The sequence below is a fragment of the Microcaecilia unicolor genome, chromosome 5, assembly GCF_901765095.1.
Source record: "Microcaecilia unicolor chromosome 5, aMicUni1.1, whole genome shotgun sequence".
NCBI classification, from domain to species: domain Eukaryota; kingdom Metazoa; phylum Chordata; class Amphibia; order Gymnophiona; family Siphonopidae; genus Microcaecilia; species Microcaecilia unicolor.
This window is the reverse complement of record NC_044035.1, coordinates 356,642,472-356,666,224: the sequence shown is the minus strand read 5'-3', so window position 1 is coordinate 356,666,224 and position 23,753 is coordinate 356,642,472. Positions and strand designations below refer to the sequence as shown.

Below are 23,753 nucleotides of genomic sequence, written 5' to 3'. Positions count from 1 at the left end.
AGAAAGCCAAGCAGGGCAGCCAAGACTCAGTTTTGGAAAACTTGCTTTTCTCCAGTCCATTGGGAGCGATGGTGGTCTAGAGCCCCAGTTCCACCCAGTCCGATTTTCAGGATCTTCCCAATGAATATTCATGAGCTGCTAATGTGCATATTCATTGCGGATATCCTTGAATCCTTCCTCTCCCGGGCGTGGCCAGAGGAGTTTGTTTAGCCCAAGTCGCTGTCTTTGGGAGCCAGAGCCTGGATCAGAACCCAGCCCGTCTGGTCTTTCCTCCGGATCTGCGTCCGCCCCCTCCCCCCATGGACTTTGACGGGCGGATCCTGCCCCGGACCGGGGGCTTCGGTCGCTTCTCCAGGCTCCTGGCCGCCGCCCTCTGGTTGCCCAACGTGGCGCTGGCCCTGGGCTTCTTCTCGGAGCTGCTCTACACCGAGGAGCCCGAGCACCACTGCCGGCCCGACCCCTCCCTCCTGCCGCTGCCCCTCCGCAACCTGTCCGGCTCCGACCTGCTGGACGCCGCTCTGCCCCCGTCCTCCGCCGGCTGGAGCCGCTGCCAGCTGTCCCGGTACCAGGAGCCCGGAGAGCAGCGGAGTAACGAGAGCAGCCCCTGCACCCAGGGCTGGGAGTACGGGAGCAGCGCGGGGCTCCGGAGCAACATCATCAGTCAGGTAGGGGGGGAGAGAAGGGGGAAGAGAGGGAAGGAGGACATCGGCAGCCAGGTGAGGAGAGGAAGGGAAGACAGCTTGATGGGGGAGGGAAAATGGAGGGGGGAGGTCATCGGGAAGGGAGAGGGGAGCCTTATCAGCCTGGGGGGGGGGGAGGGAGATGAGAGCATTATCAGTCAGATGAGGAGGAAGGAAGAGGGGAGCAACCTGAGGGGGGGAGAGAGAGATATCAGCCAGGTGAGGAGAGGAAGGGGGGGAAGGGAAGACAGCTTGATGGGGGAGGGAAAATGGAGGGGGGAGGTCATCAGCCAGGTGTTAGGGAAGGGAGAGGGGAGCCTTATCAGCCTGGGGGGGGGGGAGGGAGATGAGAGCATTATCAGTCAGGTGAGGAGGAAGGAAGAGGGGAGCAACCTGAGGGGGGGGGGGGGAGAGAGAGAGATATCAGCCAGGTGAGGAGAGGAAGGGGGGGAAGGGAAGACAGCTTGATGGGGGAGGGAAAATGGAGGGGGGAGGTCATCAGCCAGGTGTTAGGGAAGGGAGAGGGGAGCCTTATCAGCCTGGGGGGGGGAGGGAGATGAGAGCATTATCAGTCAGGTGAGGAGGAAGGAAGAGGGGAGCAACCTGAGGGGGGGGGGGGAGAGAGAGATATCAGCCAGGTGAGGAGAGGAAGGGGGGGGAAGGGAAGACAGCTTGATGGGGGAGGGAAAATGGAGGGGGGAGGTCATCAGCCAGGTGATAGGGAAGGGAGAGGGGAGCCTTATCAGCCTGGGGGGGGGGGGAGGAGGGAGATGAGAGCATTATCAGTCAGGTGAGGAGGAAGGGAGAGGGGAGCAACCTGAGGGGGGGGGGGGAGAGAGAGATATCAGCCAGGTGAGGAGAGGAAGGGGGGGGGAAGGGAAGACAGCTTGATGGGGGAGGGAAAATGGAGGGGGGAGGTCATCAGCCAGGTGATAGGGAAGGGAGGGGGAGGGAGATGAGAGCATTATCAGTCAGGTGAGGAGGAAGGAAGAGGGGAGCAACCTGAGGGGGGGGGGGAGAGAGATATCAGCCAGGTGATGGGAGAGGGGAAGAGAGGACAGCTGTTAGCCAGGGCAGGGATAGTATTAGCCTGGTGAGGGAGAAATTGAGGGCGAGGTCATTAGGTGATGGGGGAAGGGAGAGGAGAGCATCATCAGTCAGGTGAGGGGGGAAGGAGAGGGGAGAGAGGGGGTGAATATCATCAGTAAGGTGATGGGGTAAAAGAGGGAGAGGGGGGAGACGCAAAGGGACATCATTAGCTGGGGGAGGGGGAAAAGGAAGAGGGGATATCATCAGCCAGGTGATAGTCGACAGTTTTAGCCAGGTATTAGGGAGGGGTGGGGGGAGGTACAGTATTAGCCTTGTATAGGGAGGAAAAAATATTGGGAGGTCATCAGCCAGGTGATGGGGAAGGAGGGCGATATCATCAGCTATATAGGGTGAGGGGAGCAGGGCGAATAGTCAGAGGGTGGGTGGTTGAGAGGGGGAGAGGGGAGGAGTTTAGCAAGAGTCAGGGGAGAAGGGACATGGGAAAGAGTGAGATGGGGGCAAGGGGGGGGGGGGTCAGATTGCGTTTGGGATTTTATATGTCTAGTTACCCTGGAAGAATGGATCTGGAGAGGGCTGACTGGATGGACCATTTTTAATAATCATTTCATATTACTGTGACAGTAGCCGGGTGCAGGATACTACCTAGTACAGTCTTTTATCTTTGAGGTGGGTTTTGGGGGCTGACTCTCCCTAGTTTGGCTGCTGAGTAGAGGGGGAGGGGGATTGTGTGAAACACCATTAACCCTCTGCTTTCTGAGTCTTCCGAGGTCCTGCTGCAGGTCTGTCAGCCGTTAAGTATCCCAGGCAGGGCCGCTAAGGGGGGGGGGGGGGCAGGGGGCAAAATTCCCCGGGCCGCCAAGGGGGGGGGGGGCAAAATTCCCCGGGCCGCCAAGGAGGGCCCGGCGCCAGAGTCTCGGCGCCGCAGTCCCGTCTAAACCTGCCTACTCTCAGCTCCCTTCTGTCTGTCGTCCGACCCCTGCATTTAAAAAAAAAAAAAAATCTCTAAAGCAGCAGATCATCTCGGACGGGCCTTCCCTCACTATGCCCCGCCCTCCTCTGATGTAACTTCCTATTTCTGTGAGGGCGGGACACGTTGAGGGAAGGCCCACCCGAGGGGGGCGCGCGCCTTGCCCTGGGCCCGGCTCAGTCTCTTGGCGGCCCTGATCCCAGGATTAATGTTAAATGCAAGGGATGTGATTCTAGTTCTGGTCAGTCCTCGTTCCCCGTCCCCTACCTTCTGGACTGTACTGATCCTTCATTGTTGATTCACTATGGAGGAGAGCAATACCAGGCCTTTTTCAAATGAAGGAGAGCTCTGGAATGAGGGGGCATATGACAAAGTTAAGAGGGAATAGGCTTAGGAGTAACCTAAGGAAGTATTATTTCACAGAAAGGGTGGTGGAGGCATGGAATGGCCTCCCGGTGGAGGTGGTGGAGTCGAGCACACTTCCAGAATTTAGAAAGGCATGGGATAAGCATGTGGGATCGCTTAGGAACAGGAAGAATGGAGTGGAGGAATGGCCTAGTGGTTAGGGTGGTGGACTTTGGTCCTGGGGAACTGAGGAACTGAGTTTGATTCCCACTTCAGGCACAGGCAGCTCCTTGTGACTCTGGGCAAGTCACTTAACCCTCCATTACCCCATGTAAGTGCATTGAGCCTGCCATGAGTGGGAAAGCGCAGGGTACAAATGTAACAAAAAAAAAAAAAGCATGTAGAATTGCTTAGGAACAGGAAGAATTAAGTGTTACAGAGGATGGGGAGACTGGACGGGTCATATGGCCTTTATCTGCCGTCATGTTTCTATGAAGGACCATCGTAGTGCAAGCGTCAGGATGTTGGTCTATTACAGTGCATAGTTTGCGCTATATGACGATCGTATTATAAGATAAATTTGAATTTTCAACCATGAACTGGAGTGTTGTCTGCATTATACAAGACTGTTTTGGACATTGGGGTAGGAAGTGGACTTGAGTGCTAGGATGGCTTTGCTATAGAGCATTATTGAGGAGATGGTCCCTAGAAAAGTTCCGCAGAGAGGACTAATAAATAAATTGAGTGCCCTGAGTAGACGCCTTAAAGTGACTGGGGGGATTAGGAACTGGTTGAGTGGAAGGCGACAGAGGGTAATTGTAGATGGAGCTCATTCTGAAGAAAAGGGTGCTACTGGTGATGTGCTGCAGGGTTTGGTTCTTGGGCCCATTCTTTTTATTTGCAATAAATTGTATTGAATTTATAATATGTTAGAGCGAAAATTTTGGTCGGAACATTCAATGAAATGTAAATACAGTCATAGACATGTAATTATGTGTGAACATATGTGTAGAAATTATTACAAAGAACTTCCAAGCAGACTTTAGTATTCAGTAGTGGAGAAAAAGGACTTCATGTGTAAACACAGCATATGTGTGGGCTCCCCCTGAATTTGGGGTATCCCTTACACCACATCACAGGTCCTGGTGTGGTATTAGTGCCACTGTGATTGCAAGACAGCTCTGGGACAAAGAATGATCCTCAGGAGCTTAGTCAAGATCGGGAGGCGGGGCTGGTGGTTGGGAGGCAGGGATAGTGCTGGGCAGACTTATACGGTCTGTGCCAGAACCGGTGGTGGGAAGCAGGGATAGTACTGGGCAGACTTGTATGGTCTGTGCCAGAACCGGTGGTGGGAGGCGGAACTGGTGGTTGGGAGGCAGGGATAGTGCTGGGCAGACTTATATGGTCTGTGCCAGAGCCGGTGGTGGGAGGCAGGGATAGTACTGGGCAGACTTGTATGGTCTGTGCCAGAACCGGTGGTGGGAGGCGGAACTGGTGTTGCAGGGATAGTGCTGGGCAGATTTATACGGTCTGAGCCAGAGCCGGTGGTGGGAGGCGGAACTGGTGGTTGGGAGGCAGGGATAGTGCTGGGCAGACTTATACGATCTGTGCCAGAACCGGTGGTGGGAGGCAGGGATAGTACTGGGCAGACTTGTATGGTCTGTGCCAGAACTGGTGGTGGGAGGCGGAACTGGTGGTTGGGAGGCGGGGATAGTGCTGGGCAGACTTATATGGTCTGTGCCAGAACCAGTGGTGGGAGGCGGAACTGGTGGTTGGGAGGTGGGGATAGTGCTGGGCAGACTTATACAGTCTGTGCCAGAGCCAGTGGTTGGGAGGCGGGGCTGGAGGTTGGGAGGCGGGGATAGTGCTGGACAGACTTATATGGTCTGTGCCAGAGCCGGTGCTGGGAGGCAGGGATAGTACTGGGCAGACTTATATGGTCTGTGCCAGAACCGGTGGTGGGAGGCGGAACTGGTGGTTGGGAGGTGGGGATAGTGCTGGGCAGACTTATACGGTCTGTGCCAGAGCCGGTGGTTGGGAGGCGGGGCTGGTGGTTGGGAGGTGGGGATAGTGCTGGGCAGACTTATATGGTCTGTGCCAGAGCCGGTGGTGGGAGGTGGGGATAGTGCTGGGCAGACTTATACGGTCTGTGCCAGAGCCGGTGGTGGGAGGCAGGGATAGTCCTGGGCAGACTTATATGGTCTGTGCCAGAACCGGTGGTGGGAGGCGGAACTGGTGGTTGGGAGGTGGGGATAGTGCTGGGCAGACTTATATGGTCTGTGCCAGAACCAGTGGTGGGAGGCGGAACTGGTGGTTGGGAGGTGGGGATAGTGCTGGGCAGACTTATACAGTCTGTGCCAGAGCCAGTGGTTGGGAGGCGGGGCTGGAGGTTGGGAGGCGGGGATAGTGCTGGACAGACTTATATGGTCTGTGCCAGAGCCGGTGCTGGGAGGCAGGGATAGTACTGGGCAGACTTATATGGTCTGTGCCAGAACCGGTGGTGGGAGGCGGAACTGGTGGTTGGGAGGTGGGGATAGTGCTGGGCAGACTTATACGGTCTGTGCCAGAGCCGGTGGTTGGGAGGCGGGGCTGGTGGTTGGGAGGTGGGGATAGTGCTGGGCAGACTTATATGGTCTGTGCCAGAGCCGGTGGTGGGAGGCAGGGATAGTACTGGACAGACTTATATGGTCTGTGCCAGAACCGGTGGTGGGAGGCGGAACTGGTGGTTGGGAGGTGGGGATAGTACTGGGCAGACTTACACAGTCTGTGCCAGAGCCGGTGGTTGGGAGGTGCGGATAGTGCTGGGCAGACTTATACGGTCTGTGCCAGAGCCGGTGGTTGGGAGGAGGGGCTGGTGGTTGGGAGGCGGGGATAGTGCTGGGCAGACTTATACGGTCTGTGCCAGAGCCAGTGGTGGGAGGTGGGGCTGGTGGTTGGGAGGCGGGGAATAGTGCTGGGTAGACTTATACGGTCTGTGCCAGAACCGGTGGTTGGGAGGCGGGGTTGGTGGTTGGGAGGTGGGGATAGTGCTGGGCAGACTTATACGGTCTGTGCCAGAACCGGTGGTGGGAGGCGGGGCTGGTGGTTTGGAGGCGGGGATAGTGCTGGGCAGACTTATACAGTCTGTGCCCTGAAAAAGACAGATACAAATCAAGGTAAGGTATACACAAAAAGTAGCACGTGTGAGTTTATCTTGTTGGGCAGACTGGATGGACCGTGCAGGTCTTTTTTCAGCCGTCATCTACTAAGTTACTATGAGGCATATTTTCAAAGCACTTAGCCTTCCAAAGTTCCATAGGTTTCTATGGAACTTTGGAAGGCTAAGTGCTTTGAAAATATGCCTCTAAGTAACTTGGGGTTTTCAACAGCACTGAGCTGTCTTGGCATTGGAAAGAATCACTTTTTGCAGATGTGTGAATTAGAATTTTTTCTAAGACCAACACTATTTTGAGCACTTATGAATATGCAAATAAAGTGACATTAATTTGGACCCAGATACTTTATATTTTGGAGATATGGTGTAAGGGATACCCCAAATTCAGGGGCAGCCCACGTGTAATGCTGTGTTGACACACTGAGGTCCTTTTTCTCCTACCGAATATAGTGGCTTTTCATTTTGTACTTTCTCCACTCTTCTGTAGGGTCATGTAGAAACCTAACCCATTTAGAGACACTACCCCCCCCCCCCCTCCACCGAGCAGAACTGAGTGTGGTGAGGGGGTGGAGGGTTAGTAGAGAGCAGTAGGCTGGGCAGTTCTGCTCCACAACTCCAGAGCCTGAGGCCTGTTCACCACCTGGTGTGATGTTCTCTCTTGGTCTCAGTGCAGTGATGTCTGTCTCTTTGCTTAACAGTGGGATCTGGTGTGCAAGGAACGCTGGAAGATTCCTCTGGAGAAGGTCAGCTATTTGATCGGCTGGCTAGGTGGCTTCCTCGTGTTTGGCTGTGCCTGTGACAGGTAAACCCCCCCTCCTTAAGGGATGATGCTCTTGTGTCCCCTCTCCTCAAATAGGTGAACCTCACCCCCCCCCCCCTTTTAAGGCCCTGTGTACAAGTTCCTTGAAACAATCACTCAAACACAGCTATGGGTTGCTCTAACTTGCTTTTGTGAAGACATCTGCAAAGCATATACTGCTTTGATGTAGCTTCTTTCTGTGCTGAGATTGTAAAGCATTAATTAAATACTGTAATACTCCACACACTTCTGTTATCTGTGTCTGTGATTCATGTCACAATTTTCAGCACTTCCTTGGTACAGGAAAATAGATTCCCTTCTGGCTCAGTCTTGGTCCCTCGCTTCAGGGATGCCTCGTCACTCACATCTTTGCACAACTCCTAAGAGGGGTGGGTGGGTAAAACCTCTGTCCTTTACACCCACTTCATACCAGACGTAAACAAAATATGTCCGAAGACAGCCTTAAACAAGCGCTAAATCTACCATTGAAAATTCATACACCTGCACAGGGGCGTAGCCAGACAACAGATTTTGGGTGGGCCTAGGCAAGAATTGGGTGGGCACCAAGTGTTCTCCCCCCCCCCCCCCCCCAAAAAAAAAAAAAAGAAAAAATCTCAGCTGGTGGGAAAATGCTTCTTTCCACCTTGGCAGCAGGAATGCACTGAAAACTGAGCATGCGCAGGTGCCGGTGTCATGGAGAGTAGCGTTTTTGTTACCATCAGGGGGAAATCTTCAGCTGGCGGAGCTTGGGATTCCCACCAGTTACCACTAAACATGTGCTACTGTTGGGTGGGCCTGAGTCATAAATGGGTGGGCCCTGGCCCACCCAAGCCCACCTGTGGCTACGCCACTGCACCTGCAGCTCCGATAATTGGGAAGCAAAACCAGTGCTGAGCAGACTTCTGCGGTCTGTGCCTTGATTGTGACTGAAGAGATATGGATGGGCTGGAGTGTAAATTTTAAGGGGCTTCGACGTTAGCTTCAGAAATTTTATTACAAGAACAGTGCTGGGCAGACTTCTACGGTCTGTGCCTTGAAAATGTCAAGGACAAATCAAACTCGGTATACATATAAAGTATTGCATACCATGTATAACTGGATGGACCGTATAGGTCTTTATCAGCCATCATTTACTATGTTACTATGTTATGAGGAGCTGCAGAGTGATTGCACTTGTAAGTCAATAAGAGGAGTTTGAATTGTACGTGGAAATGGATAGGGAGCCAATGAAGAGACTTGAAGAGAGGGCTAATATGAGCATAGTGACACTGGTAGAATATAACTGTGCAGCAGAGTTTTGAACAGATTGAAGGGGAGAGAGATGGCTTAGTGGGAGACCTATGAGAAGCAAGTTGCAGTAGTCTAAGCAAGATGTGATAAGAGTGTGGATAAAGTTTTGTTAGTGTGCTCAGAAAGGAAGGGACAAATTTTGGTGATGTTATAGAGAAAGACATGACAGGTTTTAGCAGTCAGTTGGATATGTGCATAGAAAGAGAGAGAGGAGTCAAAGATGACCCCAAGGTCACGATGAGACAGGAAGGATGAGAGGGTTATCCACAGAGACGGAGAATGGGGGAAGCGGAGAGATGGGTTTAGGGGAAAAGATAAGAAGTTCAGTCTGGTGAAACATCCAGGCAGGCTGAGACTTAGGCCTAGATTCGTTCTGAAATTTCTGGTGTGGAGAGGTATATCTAGGAGTCATCAGAATAAAGGTTTTTCTGAAAACCATGGGATGAGATCAGAGCACTAAGGGAAGAAGTATAGATGGAGAAAAGAAGAGGTCTCAAGACAGCGCCCTGAAGTACACCAACTGATAGTGGGATAGAAGTAGAGGAGGATCCATCAGAGTATACACTAAAAGTGCAATGAGAGAGATAAGAAGAAAACTAGGAAAGAACAGAGCCCTGAAATCCAAGTGAGGACAGCGTATCAAAGAATAGGTGGTGATCAACAGTGTCAAAAGCAGCAAATAGATTGAGAAGGATGAGGATAGAATAGAGACCTTTGGAATGGAAACTTTAGCAAGGGCTGTTTCAGTTGAATGTAGAGGGCGAAAGCCAGACTGAAGTGGATCAAGAATAGCTTAAGAAGAAAGAAAGTCAAGAAAATGGCACTGAACAGCACCTTTAATTATCTGGAGTGGCCTAGTGGTTAGGGTGGTGGACTTTGGTCCTGGGGAACTGAGTTCGATTCCCACTTCAGGCACAGGCAGCTCCTTGTGACTCTGGGCAAGTCATTTAACCCTCCATTGCCCCATGTAAGCCGCATTGAGCCTGCCATGAGTGGGAAAGCGCGGGGTACAAATGTAACTAAAATAAAATAAAAATCTTGGATAGGAAAGGGAGCAGGGAGATGAGGTGATAGATGGAAGAGCAGGTAGGGTCCAATTAAGGTTTTTTGAGGAGTGGTGTAACTATGGCATGTTTGAATACATCTGGAACAGTTTCAGTGGAAAGTGAAAGATTGGGGATATGACAATAGGAGAGAGAGTGCTGAGTAGATGGGTGGGAATAGGATCAGAGGAACAGGTAGTCAGTTTGGAGGAGCAAAGAAAATGTACAGTTTCCCCTTCAGTGATTTCAGAAAAGGAAGCAGGGGTTGAAGAAAGGTTGACAGAATGGACTGGGGGAAGGAGAGGTGGAGGTGATTTGGTTGAGAACTCAAGGTTAACCTTGTAAACCTTATCATAAAAGTACTCAGCCTTAGTCTGGGGAGAAAGTGAAGGCACTTTGAGGAGAGAGTTCAGTAGACGTCAAGGGTTTGAACCAAGATAGTTTGTCAAGTGGATGTAGTAGTCCTGTTTGGCAAGTGAAAGAGCAGACTAGAAGGAGGTCAGCAAGAATTTGAAATGTATGAAGTCTACTACTACTTATCATTTCTATAGCGCTACTAGACGTACGCAGCACTGTACACTTGAACATGAAGAGACAGTCCCTTCTCAAAAGAGCTTACAATCTAATTAGGACAGACAAACAGGACAAATAAGGGATAAGGACAAAGGGTAGCAAGATTCCGGAATCCCAAAGACTACTACTACTTATCATTTCTATAGCGCTACTAGACGTACGCAGCGCTGTACACTTGAACATGAAGAGACAGTCCCTTCTCAAAAGAGCTTACAATCTAATTAGGACAGACAAACAGGACAAATAAGGGATAAGGACAAAGAGTAGCAAGATTCCGGAATCCCAAAGAGTAGCAAGATTCCATGAGGAATCCCAAAGAGTAGCAAGATTCCGGAATCCCAAAGACTACTACTACTACTTATCATTTCTAAAGTGCTACTAGACATACGCAGCGCTGTACACTTGAACATGAAGAGACAGTCCCTGCTCAACAGAGCTTACAATCTAATTAGGACAGACTAACAGGACAAATAAGTGATAAGGGAATTACTAAAGTGGGAATGATAAAATAAGGGTACTGAACAAGTGAGTAAGGGTTAGGAGTTAAAAGCAGCATCAAAAAAGTGGGCTTTTAGCCTAGATTTGAAGATGGTCAGAGATACAGCTCAGGAAGTCTATTCCAGGTATATGGTGCAGCAAGATAAAAGGAACGGAGTCTGGAGTTAGCGGTGGAGGAGAAGGGTGCAGATAAGAGAGATTTACCCAGTGAACGGAGTTCCCGGGGAGGAGTGTTCTGCACATGGATTAGCCTTTGAATTCTGTTACAATGAAGGGGGTCACTGGCATATCGGCACCCTGTGTGGCCACTCAGATAATCACCACAAGAGCCAGCCCTGGCCTCCCTCCCCACTGATCCTCTGCTTTTTCTCTCTTAGGTTTGGCCGGCGTCCTGTCTTTGCCTTCTCTGTGGTGCTGGTGATCCTTGCGGGTGTGGGAGTGGCAGTCTCGCTGGATTATATCATGTTCGTGCTGATAAGGGTGTTTTATGGCAGTGCTCTGGCGGGATCTTTCCTCACCCTCTACATCACCCGTAAGTGCCACATTGACTGAATCTTGCTGGCATTGGGGAGGGCAGGTGTTCCTCACTAGATTCTCTCCCAGGCTTGAATCATTGATGTGCGTTTATTTGCATTTATCAGTTGTGTCTCTGCTGTTCAGCCACGTCATTTTTCAGTACTTGGAACATTGGTGGGTTTCACATCCCTCTTTGATCTCTGATGATCAATGGCGTAGCTAGGACTTAAGGGGCTCAGGTGGAAAAATGAAGACGGCCCCCTATAATAGTATCTTCTGAAGGTGATGGGGGAATCCCTTCAGAGCTCTAGTAAACAAATGTTGCAAACAACAAACACATTCCAGCCCTATATAGAAAACCTTCAAAGTAATAGAAATAGACACTGAAAAGCAAGATATAAGAGAGACACATTTCCCAAAGCTGATATATAACAATTAATACATTCAGGAAAAAAAATACCTTTTTTTCTACTTTTGTTGTCTCTCTTTCCTGCTTTCCTGTTTTTCTTAAATCTCTTTTCAGGGTCTCCTGTCCTTTAGACAGTTCTTCTCTGTGTCCACTGTCCATCTTTCCTCTACATCCCTATCCCCCTCCCATGTTCAGCATCTGCCCTTTCAATATCCCCATCCCTTTCTCTCCACTTATCCAGCTTGTTGCTTTTCTTGTCGCCTCCTTCACACCTCCATCCCAGGGCCCATCTCTTCCCCCTCCCCACGGTCTAGCATCACTTTCTCCCTCTCTCCCCCTCTGGGTCCGGTCAGTCTCTTTCTTTCTTTTCTTCCTACTTACTCCAGGGTCCAGCATCCCTCTCCCCCTTCCCTTTCTTCTCTCTTTCTCTCTACTCCACCTTCTTGGGTCCAGCATCATCTCTCACCTTTTCTTCCTCAGGTCTCTCGCTCTTCCCCCGCATCCTTGATCCCCTACCCCCTTCCTCTGTCCACTCATCTCTCTAACCCCTCCTCTCCTCCTCCCCCCTCTCAGCAAGTCTGATATCTTGCTCTTCCTCTGTCTCCTGCATCTTTGCCCCTCTGCACTCCCCCCTCCCCATTGGTTGTAGCATATCTGAAAACCCCCCTCTCCTCCACCTGCAGCTCTCCAGAGGCACCATGAACAGCTAGCTGGCAGAGGTAGCAAGATAAACAGGAAGTGACATCAAAGAGGTGGGATGGAGCAGTGGAAGGGTCCAGGTAGCCTGTTTATCCTGCTGCCTGTGGTGCAGGGGCAGGGGGGAGGCAGAGGGGAGGAATGCTGGGACCTGTAGAGGAAGAGAGATGCTGGGACCCACAGGGGAAGGGGGTGCAACAGCAGGCAGCCCCTACCATTGGGCAGCCCTGGGCATTTTGCTGGGCTCGTTCAGTGGTAGCTGTGCCCCTGCTACTGATGTCTTACCCTTACCATAGGGTAAGTGTCCCTGTGTGAAGTGTGCTTAAGTTCTGTCACACGATTCACCTCTTCTGGAATCCTCCAAACAGGGCCGTGCCGATGCGGTAAGCGAGGTAAGCGCCGCAGGGGGGCGCCCACCTCTGGAGGGCGCCGCCGCGGTGCTTACCCTCACCCCGCCGAGGACTTTAAATCTTTTGGCACCAGAGAGGGGGGTGCCGCCGCTCCCGCTGCTCTTCATCCTGGCACCCCCCCCCTCCCGCACCAGCCCTTTAAATTTATTTGCCGAGCGAGCGCAGCACCTCGTGTGCAAGTAAAAGAAGCAGATCCGATCATCTCATTGGGCCTTCCCTCACTGTCCCGCCCTCCTCTGACGCAACTTCCTATTTCCTCTAGGGCGGGACAGTGAAGGAAGGCCCAATGAGATGATCGGATTCGCTTCTTTTACTTGCACACGAGGTGCTGCGCTCGCTATCACGTCAGCAATTTCTTTTTAAAGACTGGAGGCAGGGTGAGGGTGGGGGACAGATGGGGTGACCGTGAAGGTGGGGGAGTACTCGGATAGCAGAAGGGACTGGGTGGGAGACAGATGGGGTGAGGGGGACTCGGATGGGCAGAAGGGACTGGGTGGGAGACAGATGGGGTGAGGGTGGGGGGCACTTGGATAGCAGAAGGGACTGGGTGGGAGACAGATGGGGTGAGGGGGACTCGGATGGGCAGAAGGGACTGGGTGGGAGACAGATGGGAGAAGGGGCATGGAGCTGGAACTGGGGTCTGAAAAATGAGCAGGAGGGAGAATGGGGTCATGCCTGGGGCAGGGGTGGATGGGAGAATCAATGGATCTGGAACTAGGGGCAGCCGCAGGTGGGAACTGGGAGCCGAAAAGAGGGGGCAGTGAGAGAGGGGGGATAGATCCTGGATGGAATGGGGAGTGAGAGGGGGGGCAGACCCTGAATGGATGGAAGGGCAGAGAGGCATGGATGGGAGGGCAGGGCCCAGGGAGAGGACAAATTGCTGGAAATGGAGGGGAGGGGAGAGAGGAGGATTGCTGGCTATGGATGGAGGAGGGAAGGGCAGAGAGGGACAAGAATGGACATGGATGGGAGGGCAGGACCCAGGGAGAGAGGAGAAATTGCTGGAAATGGATATAGAGCAAGAAATGAAGAAGAAAGGAGAAAAGTAAAGAAATAAATGGAAAGGAAGCCCTGGAAATGGAGTTAAGAGGACAGATAGCAGCAGAATCAGATACTGGCCCAGCATGATTGAAAAAAGAAAGTCACCAGACAACAAAGGTAGAAAAAAATTATTTTATTTTCATTTTAGCATTTGGAATATGTCCACTTTGAGAATTTACATCTGCTATCTTATTTTGCAATGTATAGCAATTTGTTTCTAAGAATATTGCTGACAATTCCTTTCAGTGTGGCAAGTGGTGAGCGATCATTTTCATGGGGGGGGGGGGGGGGGTGATCATTTTCACGGGGGGGGGGGGGGGGGGGCGCCAACTGATAGTCTGCAGGGGGGCGGCAGAGACCCTAGGCACGGCCCTGCCTCCAAACTCTTGGTAAAGTTTTTTTTCTTTCCATTTCTGTTCTTCTGATCCACCTTCCCTGCAATGGAAAATGCAAAGCCTGAGAGAGATCTGAATATTTCTGCACATTCCCCTCCCCCTTTCAGTGCTATTATTTCTTGAGAGTTTGAAGCTTCTCTTTGGAAGGTTTATGTTTATTTTATTTATTAGGATTTAGCTCACACTTTTTCACGTACACTAGTGCTCACAGCGTGGTTTTTGTACCTGAGGCAGTGGAGGGTTAAGTGACTTGCCTTTCAGATTGGGTGCTGGGGGCTCTTTCTCCTCCTCCTCCTCCACCATCTTCACAAAGAGTTGAAAATCTCCAGAATTACACAACGTAAACTGACCTCTTAGGATTTACCTTGCACAACACACAACATCTTTCATTTGTGTACTTTAGAAAGCAGAGAGGTTTTAAAAGGAGTGGGCAACATTCTTCCATCTGCTTTATCAGGCGTCCCTGTGCTTTGAATGGAGTCCTCTGGTGCTGGGAGACTGTGTCATAGGGCTTCTCCTGTTCCCTCTGCCCTGTGGACTCTCTTGAGGATGTGGAGTTGGGGCTCCGCCCCGGAGAGAGTTAAAGTATATCTGGCTTGTAGCGTGGAATGGCTGAGTGTTTGCTTACTGACTCTTAATATTAGTTTTGGCATGAACACATCACTGTAATACTTTGTAAACAGCTGGATTAGGACGGCGGAGGGAGACTGCAGGGTTTCTGCAGGTCTCTGCTCAAAGTGTCTTCCACCTCCTGATCATGAGCGTCCGAAAGGTGCAGAAATGAATCTTATATTGAAATGTGTTTGTGGAAAATTTTCAGAAATATCAACACAGAATAACACAATGCAAGGCATAATATATTCTAACTGAACGTAGAATAGAGAAGGGTCTTGTTTCTTTCAGCCCTCCCCAGAACGGTGATGCCTCACAATATGCACAACTATTCCCCCCCCCCCTCCCCCCAAAATGCAGAAGTGAATCTTAAGTGGCTGTTTGCTCCACCACAGGGCTGGAAATCTGTGATCTTCCACACAGGCTGATGATCACCATGATTGCTGGTTTGTTCTGGGTTGCGGGAGAACTGCTCTTACCAGGACTGGCTGTGTTGTCCAAGGAGTGGCGCATTCTACAGGGTGTGATAACCACCTCACAAGTACTGCTGCTTGTGTATTGGGGGTGAGTACCAGCTTCTGACCTCTGTGATCTTCTGCTGAAGAGTCCTAAGGAGAGAGTTGAGTTAACTCTGAACAGTCAAATATAATTCAGTCCACAGGCAGCGGAATGAGTTGGGCCACTGAGTCATGACTTCACCAATACTTTGCCCAACACAACATCGGCAACTAGAGATCCCGGGGGCAGGGGCGTAGCTACTATGGGGCCCACAGGGGCCTGGGCCCCCGTAGATTTGGCCCTGGACCCCCCTGCCGTGACCCTCTCGACCCCCCCCTTCCTGCCGCCGTCACATAACTTTGCTGGCGGGGGACCCCAACCCCGCCCCCCCAGCCGAAGTCCTCTCCTTGGCCGTGCGGCGTTACTTGCTGAATGATCTGATCGCACAGAAACTTGATCAGATCATTCAGCAAGCAACGCCGCACGGCCGAGGAGAGGACTTCGGCTGGGGGGGGGGGGGGTTGGGGTCCCCTGCCAGCAAAGGTACGCGGCGGGAGAGGGTTGGCGGGAAGGGGGGTCGAGAGGGTTGTGGCGGTGGTGGGGGAGAGGTGTGAAAGTTGGTGGCGCCGGGGGGGGGGGGGGCTAAAATGTGCCCCCTCACCTCGGGCTCTGGACCCCCCCTCCTGTTGAAGTCTGGCTACGCCCTTGCCCGGGGGTAGTGGCAGGGCCAGAGATTGATTTGCTTGGTCCTGCTTTGAACTTCGGAAAGAGCAGCCTATATATTTGAAATAAATAAAAAGATACATATAAAGTAGCTCATACAATGGCGGACTGGATGGACCGTTTAGGTCTTTATCTGCCGTCATTTACTTTGTTACTATCCTGTTACTATCAGGGGCATTTTCGAAAGGGAAGGGCGCCCATCTTTCGACACAAATCGGGAGATTTTGGGCGTCCTCAACTGCAGTCCATCGCGGGACGGCCAAAGTTCCCGGGGGCGTGTCGGCAGCGTACCGAAGGCGGGACAGGGGCATGGTTAAGAGATGGGCATCCTCGACCGATAATGGAAAAAAGAAGGGCGTCCGTGACAATTATTTGGTCGACTTTACTTGGTCCATTTGTTTTCACGACCAAGCCTCAAAAAGGTGCCTGAACTGACCAGATGACCACCAGAGGGAATCGGGGATGACCTCCCCTTACTCCCCCAGTGGTCACCAACAACCTCCCACCCTAAAAAAAAAAAAGTTAAAAAATTTTTTTTGCCAGCCTCTATACCAGCCTGAAATGTCATACCCAGCTCCATCACAGCAGTATGCAGGTCCCTGGAGCAGTTTTACTGGGTGCAGTGCACTTCAGGCAGGTGGACCCAGGCCCATCCTCCACCTACCTGTTACACTTGAGGTGGTAAATGTAAGCCCCTCAAAACCCACCAGAACCTCACTGTACCCACATGTAGGTGCCTCCCTTCACCCCTTAGTGCTATGGTAGTGGTGTACAGTTGTGTGGAGTGAGTTTTTAGGGGGATTTGGGGGGCTCAGCACCGAAGGTAAGGGAGCTATGCACCTGGGAGCAATTTGTGAAGTCCACTGCAGTGCCCCCTAGGGTGCCCAGTTGGTGTCCTGGCATGTGAGGGGGACCAGTGCACTACGAATGCTGGCTCCTCCCATAACCAAATGCCTTGGATTTGGTCGTTTTTGAGATGGGCGTCCTCAGTTTCTATTATCGCTGAAAACCGGGGACGACCATCTCTAAGGACGACCATCTCTAAGGTCGAGCTAAATGTTGAGAGTTAGGCGCCCCCGACCGTATTATCGAAACAAAAAATGGACGCCCATCTTGTTTTGATAATAGCGGTTTCCCCGCCCCTTTCCCGGGACGTCCTTAGAAATCGGCGCCCTTAGAGATGGTCATCCCCATTCGATTATGCCCCTCCACATTACTCTTTGGGGTTCTACATGGAATGCTGCTACTAATTGGGATTCCAGAATCTTCAGAACTTTTAGTAGAAGAAGAGTGCTGGGCAGACTTCTACGGTCGGTGCCCTGAGAATGGCAAGGACAAATCAAACCAAACTCTTGTATACATATGAAGTATCTTGTTGGGCAGACTGGATGGACCATACAGGTCTTTATCTGCCGTCATCTACTATGTTGCTATGCCCGCTGCCCCTGATTCAGTCTGGACTTCCTTCCGTAATGGCTGTTATGGGTACAAATGTTAACTGAGCCCAGTAATGTACTGGTGTGTCTGTAATTATTAGTTTTTCCATGCTTGTGCTCCCCGGCAGTGGACCAGTATATCACTGGAAATCCATAGCCTGCTCGCCAATACCGAGGACCACCTGAGCTGTGATGGCAGCAGCCCACGTCTCGGGAGGACACGTGTGTGACCAGCAGTTCAGCTGCCTCGACTTTGAAATGATCCCCCTTGATCAGAATGTTTACTTCTTCTTCTGTACAGATTCTTATAGACGCTCCCGACTGCATATCACAGTGATTTACCAGACTTGTTTCTGGTTCCTTTGTACTAAGGCGGGGGGGGGGGGGGGGGGGGGGGGTGGACAAAGAGGGATGGGACCTAGTTTAGCCACCTCGTCTGTACAGGATTGATGGACGGCTAGTATGGAGTTCACTATAGCATCGATGACGCTCAAGTGACGGTTCCCAGCCTGTGGTCTGTGGAGCCCTGGAGGATTGTGACACCGTTACTACAGGGGGTCCACAGGACGCAGAGGAGAAAAAGTGTCTCCTCATACTGTTATAATATGTGTGAGCGGAGGCTGCTGGAGAGGGGGAGAGATGCTAATGGCGAGTGGTAAGGGGAGAGAGACTGGCTGACAGATGGTTAATGGCTAGATGGAAAGGGCTGCTGGGGTTTGGGTGGAGGGGAAGAGAGCGAGGCTGGTGAGGACTGGCTAGAGAGAGTCTGGTGGAGTCAGGAAGAGGATAGATGAAGGTTGGTGGGGATGTTTGGTGCTAAGGGGAGGGGATCCTGGGAATAAATTGGGGGTCTGTGAACTTTTCGGAGGTTAATAAGAGGGTCCATATGACTGAAAGGTTGGGAAGCTCTGTGCTAATGGTATTGCAAGTCTGTGTGTCGGTCAGGATCACCTCTGTTGCCTTCACTCAGGCTCTTCAGTCTGATCTGGGTGAAATGGAGAGGAAAACAGCGTTTTGAACTCTCCAAATCTTTAGGCACGACGGTATCTCTGGTACTGTCAGAAAGAACCTCTTAGAGTTCAGTCCTGTCAGGAGAACTTTCTTATAATGGAGCGTCTCTCACACAGCCTAAGAAATGTAGCATAATGCGGACCGAGCGTGCACCCACATATTACACAGCAGAGCTAATGAGCGTATTATTGGGACCCAGGGCTTCCTAATTCCCTGGGCCACGGTGGATCTGTTTCCTCTTGGCTAAGCACCTACTGTAGTACAGCCCGCAAGTTCAGTGAGTCAGATTTACTCTGTCTCCTTATCCAAAGCAGGCCATGGGGAAAATTGAGCTCCTGAAGATGTGCGTTTCCTTCTGACTCTTGAGATCAGTCAGTTTGAGTACTCCAGCGTCCAGGACGCTACTCCAGGGTCCAAGCACAAGGAAACCATTCTGTAAGAGCCGGGAGGAAGCACATCACTCCTCCACCCCCTCATCCCTCATCCCAGAGCCTCCTTTCATTAGTTACTACTACTACTTATCATTTCTATAGCGCTACTAGTCGTACGCAGCGCTGTACACTTGAACATGAAGAGACAGTCCCTGATCAACAGAGCTTACAATCTAATCAGGACAAACAGGACAAATAAGGGATAAGGACAAAGAGTAGCAAGATTCCGGAATCCCAAAGAGTAGCAAGATTCTGGAATCCCAAAGACTACTACTACTTATCATTTCTATAGCGCTACTAGACGTACACAGCGCTGTACACTTGAACAGTCCCTGCTCGACAGAGCTTACAATCTAAGGACAGACAAACAGGACAAATAAGGCATAAGGACAAAGAATAGCAAGATTCTGGAATCCCAAAGAGTAGCAAGATTCCGCGCAGAATTCCAACAGTAGCAAGATTCCAGAATCCCAAAGAGTAGCAAGATTCCGCGCAGAATCCCAACAGTAGCAAGATTCCAGAATCCCAAAGACTACTACAACTTATAATTTCTATAGCGCTACTAGACGTACACAGCGTTGTACACTTGAACATGAAGAGACAGTCCCTGCTCGACAGAACTTACAATCTAATTAGGACAAACAGCACACATAAGGGATAAGAACAAAGAGAGGCAAGATTCCGGAATCCCAAAGAGTAGCAAGATTCCACACAGAATCCCAACAGTAGCAAGATTCCAGAATCCCAAAGACTACTACAACTTATCATTTCTATAGCGCTACTAGACGTACACAGCGTTGTACACTTGAACATGAAGAGACAGTCCCTGCTCAACAGAGCTTACAATCTAATTAGGACAAATAGGACATATAAGGGAATATTAAAGTGAGGATGATTCCTGAGTTCTTACGGTAGCAGCACAGGAAGATTTTGAAGTAATTGATTGGAAACCTTTCCTTCTCTGCATCTGTAACCTCTGGATGTGAAAATTGTGCTGGTGCACTGCACAGCTGGGATGTTTGTCATAGGACGGGGTGGGCTGACTTCTGGAACTGATATCTGTATTGTTGTTCTGTCTCTTGGTGTCCTCTGCCCCCCCCCCCCAATTCCTTGTTCTCCAGCTGCCATTCCCTATTCCCAGAGTCACCTCGTTGGCTGCTGGCTACACAGCAGCTGGATCGGGCCAAGAAGGAGCTGCAACGCTTTTCAGAGGGCAATGGAGTGAATCTAGACAGTGAAATGTATGATGAAGATAATCTGTTTACAGGTAATGCAAGAAACCTCAAGGACATCGCATGAGCAGGGGAGGCAGGGAAGCGGGAATGGCAGGTGTAGGACATAATGCATCTGGTACCGATGTGTGGGGCCTCAGGAACCCCAGCTGGAGACCACAACGTAGCAGGACACACCAGAACAGGGTGCATCAGAAGGGGAGCAGGGACCCCAGAACAGGGCACAAAACGATGGGCTCAGTGATTTGTCAATCCAGCTCTTGCAAAGCCCTTTCTCCACCTTGCTAAGACTTTTCTAGATGCCATGACTGGGCTGAGGTGATGCCACAGTGGACTGAATTTGCCTCACCTCATTGCATTACTCGCAATGTTTGTGTCGGTGATGTTTTCCCGCTGTTTTTGTCTCCTCAGAGATGGACTCGATAGCTGAAGGTCCTGTACAGGCCAGATATCATTCAGTGTGTGACCTCTTCCGTACCCGTGTCATTTGGAAAAACAGCCTCATTCTGGGCTTCACAGCGTAAGGAAGCGCTCTCCTCTTATTCCCAGCCAAATCACGGGCTCTCGCCTCTGCTGACCTCATTCTGTCTCCTCTCTGCAGGTTTATTGGCACAGGCATCCGACACTGCTATCTACAGAATCTGCAGGGCTACGGACCCACCTTCTATTTTGTCTATTTTCTAATGGCGGCCACGGAGGCCGTCTCATGTCTGTTCCTGTGTGGAACTGTCAACAAGTTTGGCCGACGTGCCATCCTCCTCCTCTGCACCATTTTAACAGGAGTTTCCTCCCTGCTGCTGCTGGCATTGACAGAGTGTAAGCATGGGGTTATTCGCTTATTCCCCCCCCACCCCCCCGGGCCGAGATGCATCTCCCCCCTTCCTTCCTCCAATATTCCCTGAGTTTGTTCCAAAAGTAGATGGTGGCAGCGCTTCCCATACGTTGCCGTGCCGCCGGCACTGGCCCTCTTCTCTTCTGTGGCTGCCTCTGAGGAAACAGGAAGTTACATCAGAGAGGTGAGGCGGGTGCCGGTGGCAGGGTAGTGTATGGGAATCACGTCTGCCATCGCCAGCTTTTGGAACATGAAGAAAGAAGGTAAACTCGGGGAAGGGGGAGATGCTGACACCAAATGAATGCCACCTGAGGCCCCCGCCTCAGGGGGCCTGCCTCTGCTTATCCCCTTCACACAGGACACCCCCTCTCCTGGTAATGACTGGGGTTATGTGCTTATCCCCCTCCCCACTCTCAGGACACCCCTCCCGACACTGACAGGGTAATTTCTGGGTAGTTTAGCTTCCCTGTTTTTCTCTTGCTCTCCTGCTTCTCTGTGCTGTGTTTACCTCTCAGCAGGGGATAATTGTTTAAACTTTTTCTGTGCATAAAAGTGTTGTATACACAGATGTGCACTTATAAAATTGCTCCGTGACATACACGCGTGAAAGTACACATTTATGCATGGTGTTTGCAGAGGTCGGGGCCGAGCTGCGAAACCTGAAAATGTGAGATGGATCGTTCACGCCTGCCTCACGGACTGTGTTAATGTTTATGGCTGGTACCTTTGATATCAAAATTACCATCCAGGCGTCTGAGCTTTTCACATTCCACCTTCTTTCCTCTTTCAGACCTCTTTCCAGGAATTGAACTGGCCATTTCCATACTGGGCATCCTGGCATCACACGCCGTAGTGATGTTAAGCATCTTTTTTGCCAGTGAGGTCCTTCCCACGGTGATCAGGTGAGGACAGTAGCGTACCAAGGGCAGGGTGGTGGGGTCGGTCCGCCTTGGGTGTAGACAGGAAGGGGGTGTGTGGCTGTTTGCCGGTCCCCTGCCCCCTCTCGTTACTTCCTGTTCCGCACACCCCCCCTTGCTGGGAGGAAAGGTCTGGTGACGCGCTTTGGGGAGGGAGATGCAGTGGTGACCCGCCCCGGCTGGCGAACAGGATAGGAACGCCACTGGGTGAGGACAGCCCTTCCCCATCCCTAGTGATGAGCTGCTTCCCACATCCTGTGCAGGGAAGCAGAGGAACGAAGAGGTCAAAAGTCACAGCCAGATGAGGACAAGATATGACAGAGAGCTCTAGAGCAGTAATTCCCAAACCTGGCCTGGGCATTTCTAGCTAGTCAGGTTTTCAGGATATCCACAAGGAATCTGCATGGGAGAAATCTGCATGCTGTAAATCTCATGAATATTCATTGTGCATATCCTGAAAATCCAACTGGCTGGGAGCCCCCAGGGCTGGTTTTTGGATTACTGATCTAGGACAAAAGGTCACAGTAAGAGACTGCAGGGGATGGGCAGGCCTAACATCAGAAATTATTTCTCCTAGAAAGGGTGATGGATACATAGAAAGACTTTCCAGGGAAGGTGATAAAGAATCTGAGAAGATTTTTCATGATGGGGGGGGGGGGGGGGGGGGACCAGAAGAAAAGAGACACCTGCACTGTTGTGGGAGAATTGGTCAGATCTGTTGTCTGTTAGTCTCGGCGTGACAGGGCTGTCTCTACCAGCAGCCATTGCTCTGGGGCTCCAGTGACCAACTGAATGCTTTTCCTCCTCCTGCAGGGGCTCAGGGCTGGGTCTGGTCTTGGCCGCCAGCTTCGTAGGAAGGGCAACAGTTCCCATCATGGACTTGCACAACCGGAAGGGTTTCTTCCTGCATCATGTGGTTTTCTCCTCCTTTGCCATCCTCTCGGTGCTGAGTATTATGCTCCTGCCAGAAAGCAAACGGAAGAGTCTGCCTGAATCTCTGAGGGATGGAGAGAGCCTACGTCGGCCACCGCTCTTCCTGTCTCATGCCAAGGATGACCTGCCGCTGCTCTCCTCATCCAGAACCCCCCACAGTGATTACAACCCAGAGAACTATTCCCGGCTCATGACTGCCACCAAGAAAATGCTGAGCAGAGAACCTTCTCCGTATCAAGCTGACCGCCGGCTCTTGGAGCACCTGCAGGGTGAGGACAACCAGGCCCTGACCTTAGACACTTAGACCATGATTGACAAAGGATGTTTTCCTCTTCTTTGTCTATAAGAACAGCTAAGTACACTGTACCTGTGAACTTAGGTTCACATAAACTACCAGGATTCACACTGGGTCCCTTCTCAGAGGGACAGATTACTCTGTGAGGCCATCCCAGTGACCACAGCTTACAGTGAAGCTTCTCATACTGGGCAACAGACTGTGGTTTCCAAATCGGAAATAAGTTTACTGGTCACAATTGAAAAGGAAACCAGTTTATTCCAGTTTCAAGAACAAATGTCTTCACTTGAACAGATGGAAATGCAAAGACAGTCTCTCGTTTACTTCATAAAATGTTTGCTGTAGAGTTCATATGTGCTGGGCAATCAGTTTGACAGGAAGCAGTAGCTGGCCATTCTCGGTCTTTCCCTCCATTTACTCGAAGGCCCAGCTCAGATGGTTATTCACAGCCTTGCTTGGCTTGGTGTGATATGTTCTGGATGCAATTCTCCAGTCCTTGAACCCAGCATGACAGAAAACAGCAGAGTAAAGATGTTGTTCCTTACATCACTGCCCCTCAGAAGAAGAGATAGCAAAATTACTTCCTGTCTTCCACTGTAAGTAGAGAGGTGTGGTAGCCGTGTTAGTCCACTTTTAGAGGTAATCAATAGAAATCAAACAAAAGAAAACATGGAAAAGAAAATAAGATGATACCTTAATACATTTCTTGATTAGCTTTCGAAGGTTGCTCTTCTTCGTCAGATCGGAAATAAGCAAATGTGGAAGATGACAGAATATATAAGTGAAACATCCAAGCATTTCATTCCAGAGCTGGAAAAATTACGAAAAATCATAAAAGATCTTTAGCCTCTACTCTAAGAGGATGAATTACTGAAAGAGATATTCCCAGCCCCACCAATGCTGACCTTCCGACAGCCACCCAACTTAAAACACAAGCTAATCAGAAGTAAACTCCCAACACAGACTG

The 23,753-nt window shown here is 50.9% G+C and overlaps 1 protein-coding gene across 1 annotated transcript; it reads left to right on the top strand.

Moving 5' to 3' along the window:
- The first annotated feature begins 216 nt into the window (after positions 1–216).
- On the top strand, positions 217–23,453 carry LOC115470958 (putative solute carrier family 22 member 31). Its single transcript, XM_030204605.1, has 9 exons — positions 217–665; positions 6,895–6,998; positions 10,777–10,931; positions 14,874–15,042; positions 19,699–19,844; positions 20,221–20,329; positions 20,411–20,625; positions 21,432–21,543; positions 22,372–23,453. Exons 1-9 carry the CDS (start codon positions 300–302, stop codon positions 22,793–22,795), a joined length of 1,800 nt encoding a protein of 599 aa, XP_030060465.1. The 5' UTR covers positions 217–299; the 3' UTR covers positions 22,796–23,453.
- Positions 23,454–23,753: the final 300 nt, after the last annotated feature.

Excerpts from the sequence above, each read along its gene's own strand:
- LOC115470958 (XM_030204605.1), top strand. The coding sequence starts at position 300 with ATGGACTTTGACGGGCGGATCCTGCCCCGGACCGGGGGCTTCGGTCGC. Across the intron at positions 15,043-19,698 it reads CTGCTGCTTGTGTATTGGGG|CTGCCATTCCCTATTCCCAG; the intron begins GTGAGTACCAGC and ends CTTGTTCTCCAG. Across the intron at positions 21,544-22,371 it reads GTCCTTCCCACGGTGATCAG|GGGCTCAGGGCTGGGTCTGG; the intron begins GTGAGGACAGTA and ends CTCCTCCTGCAG.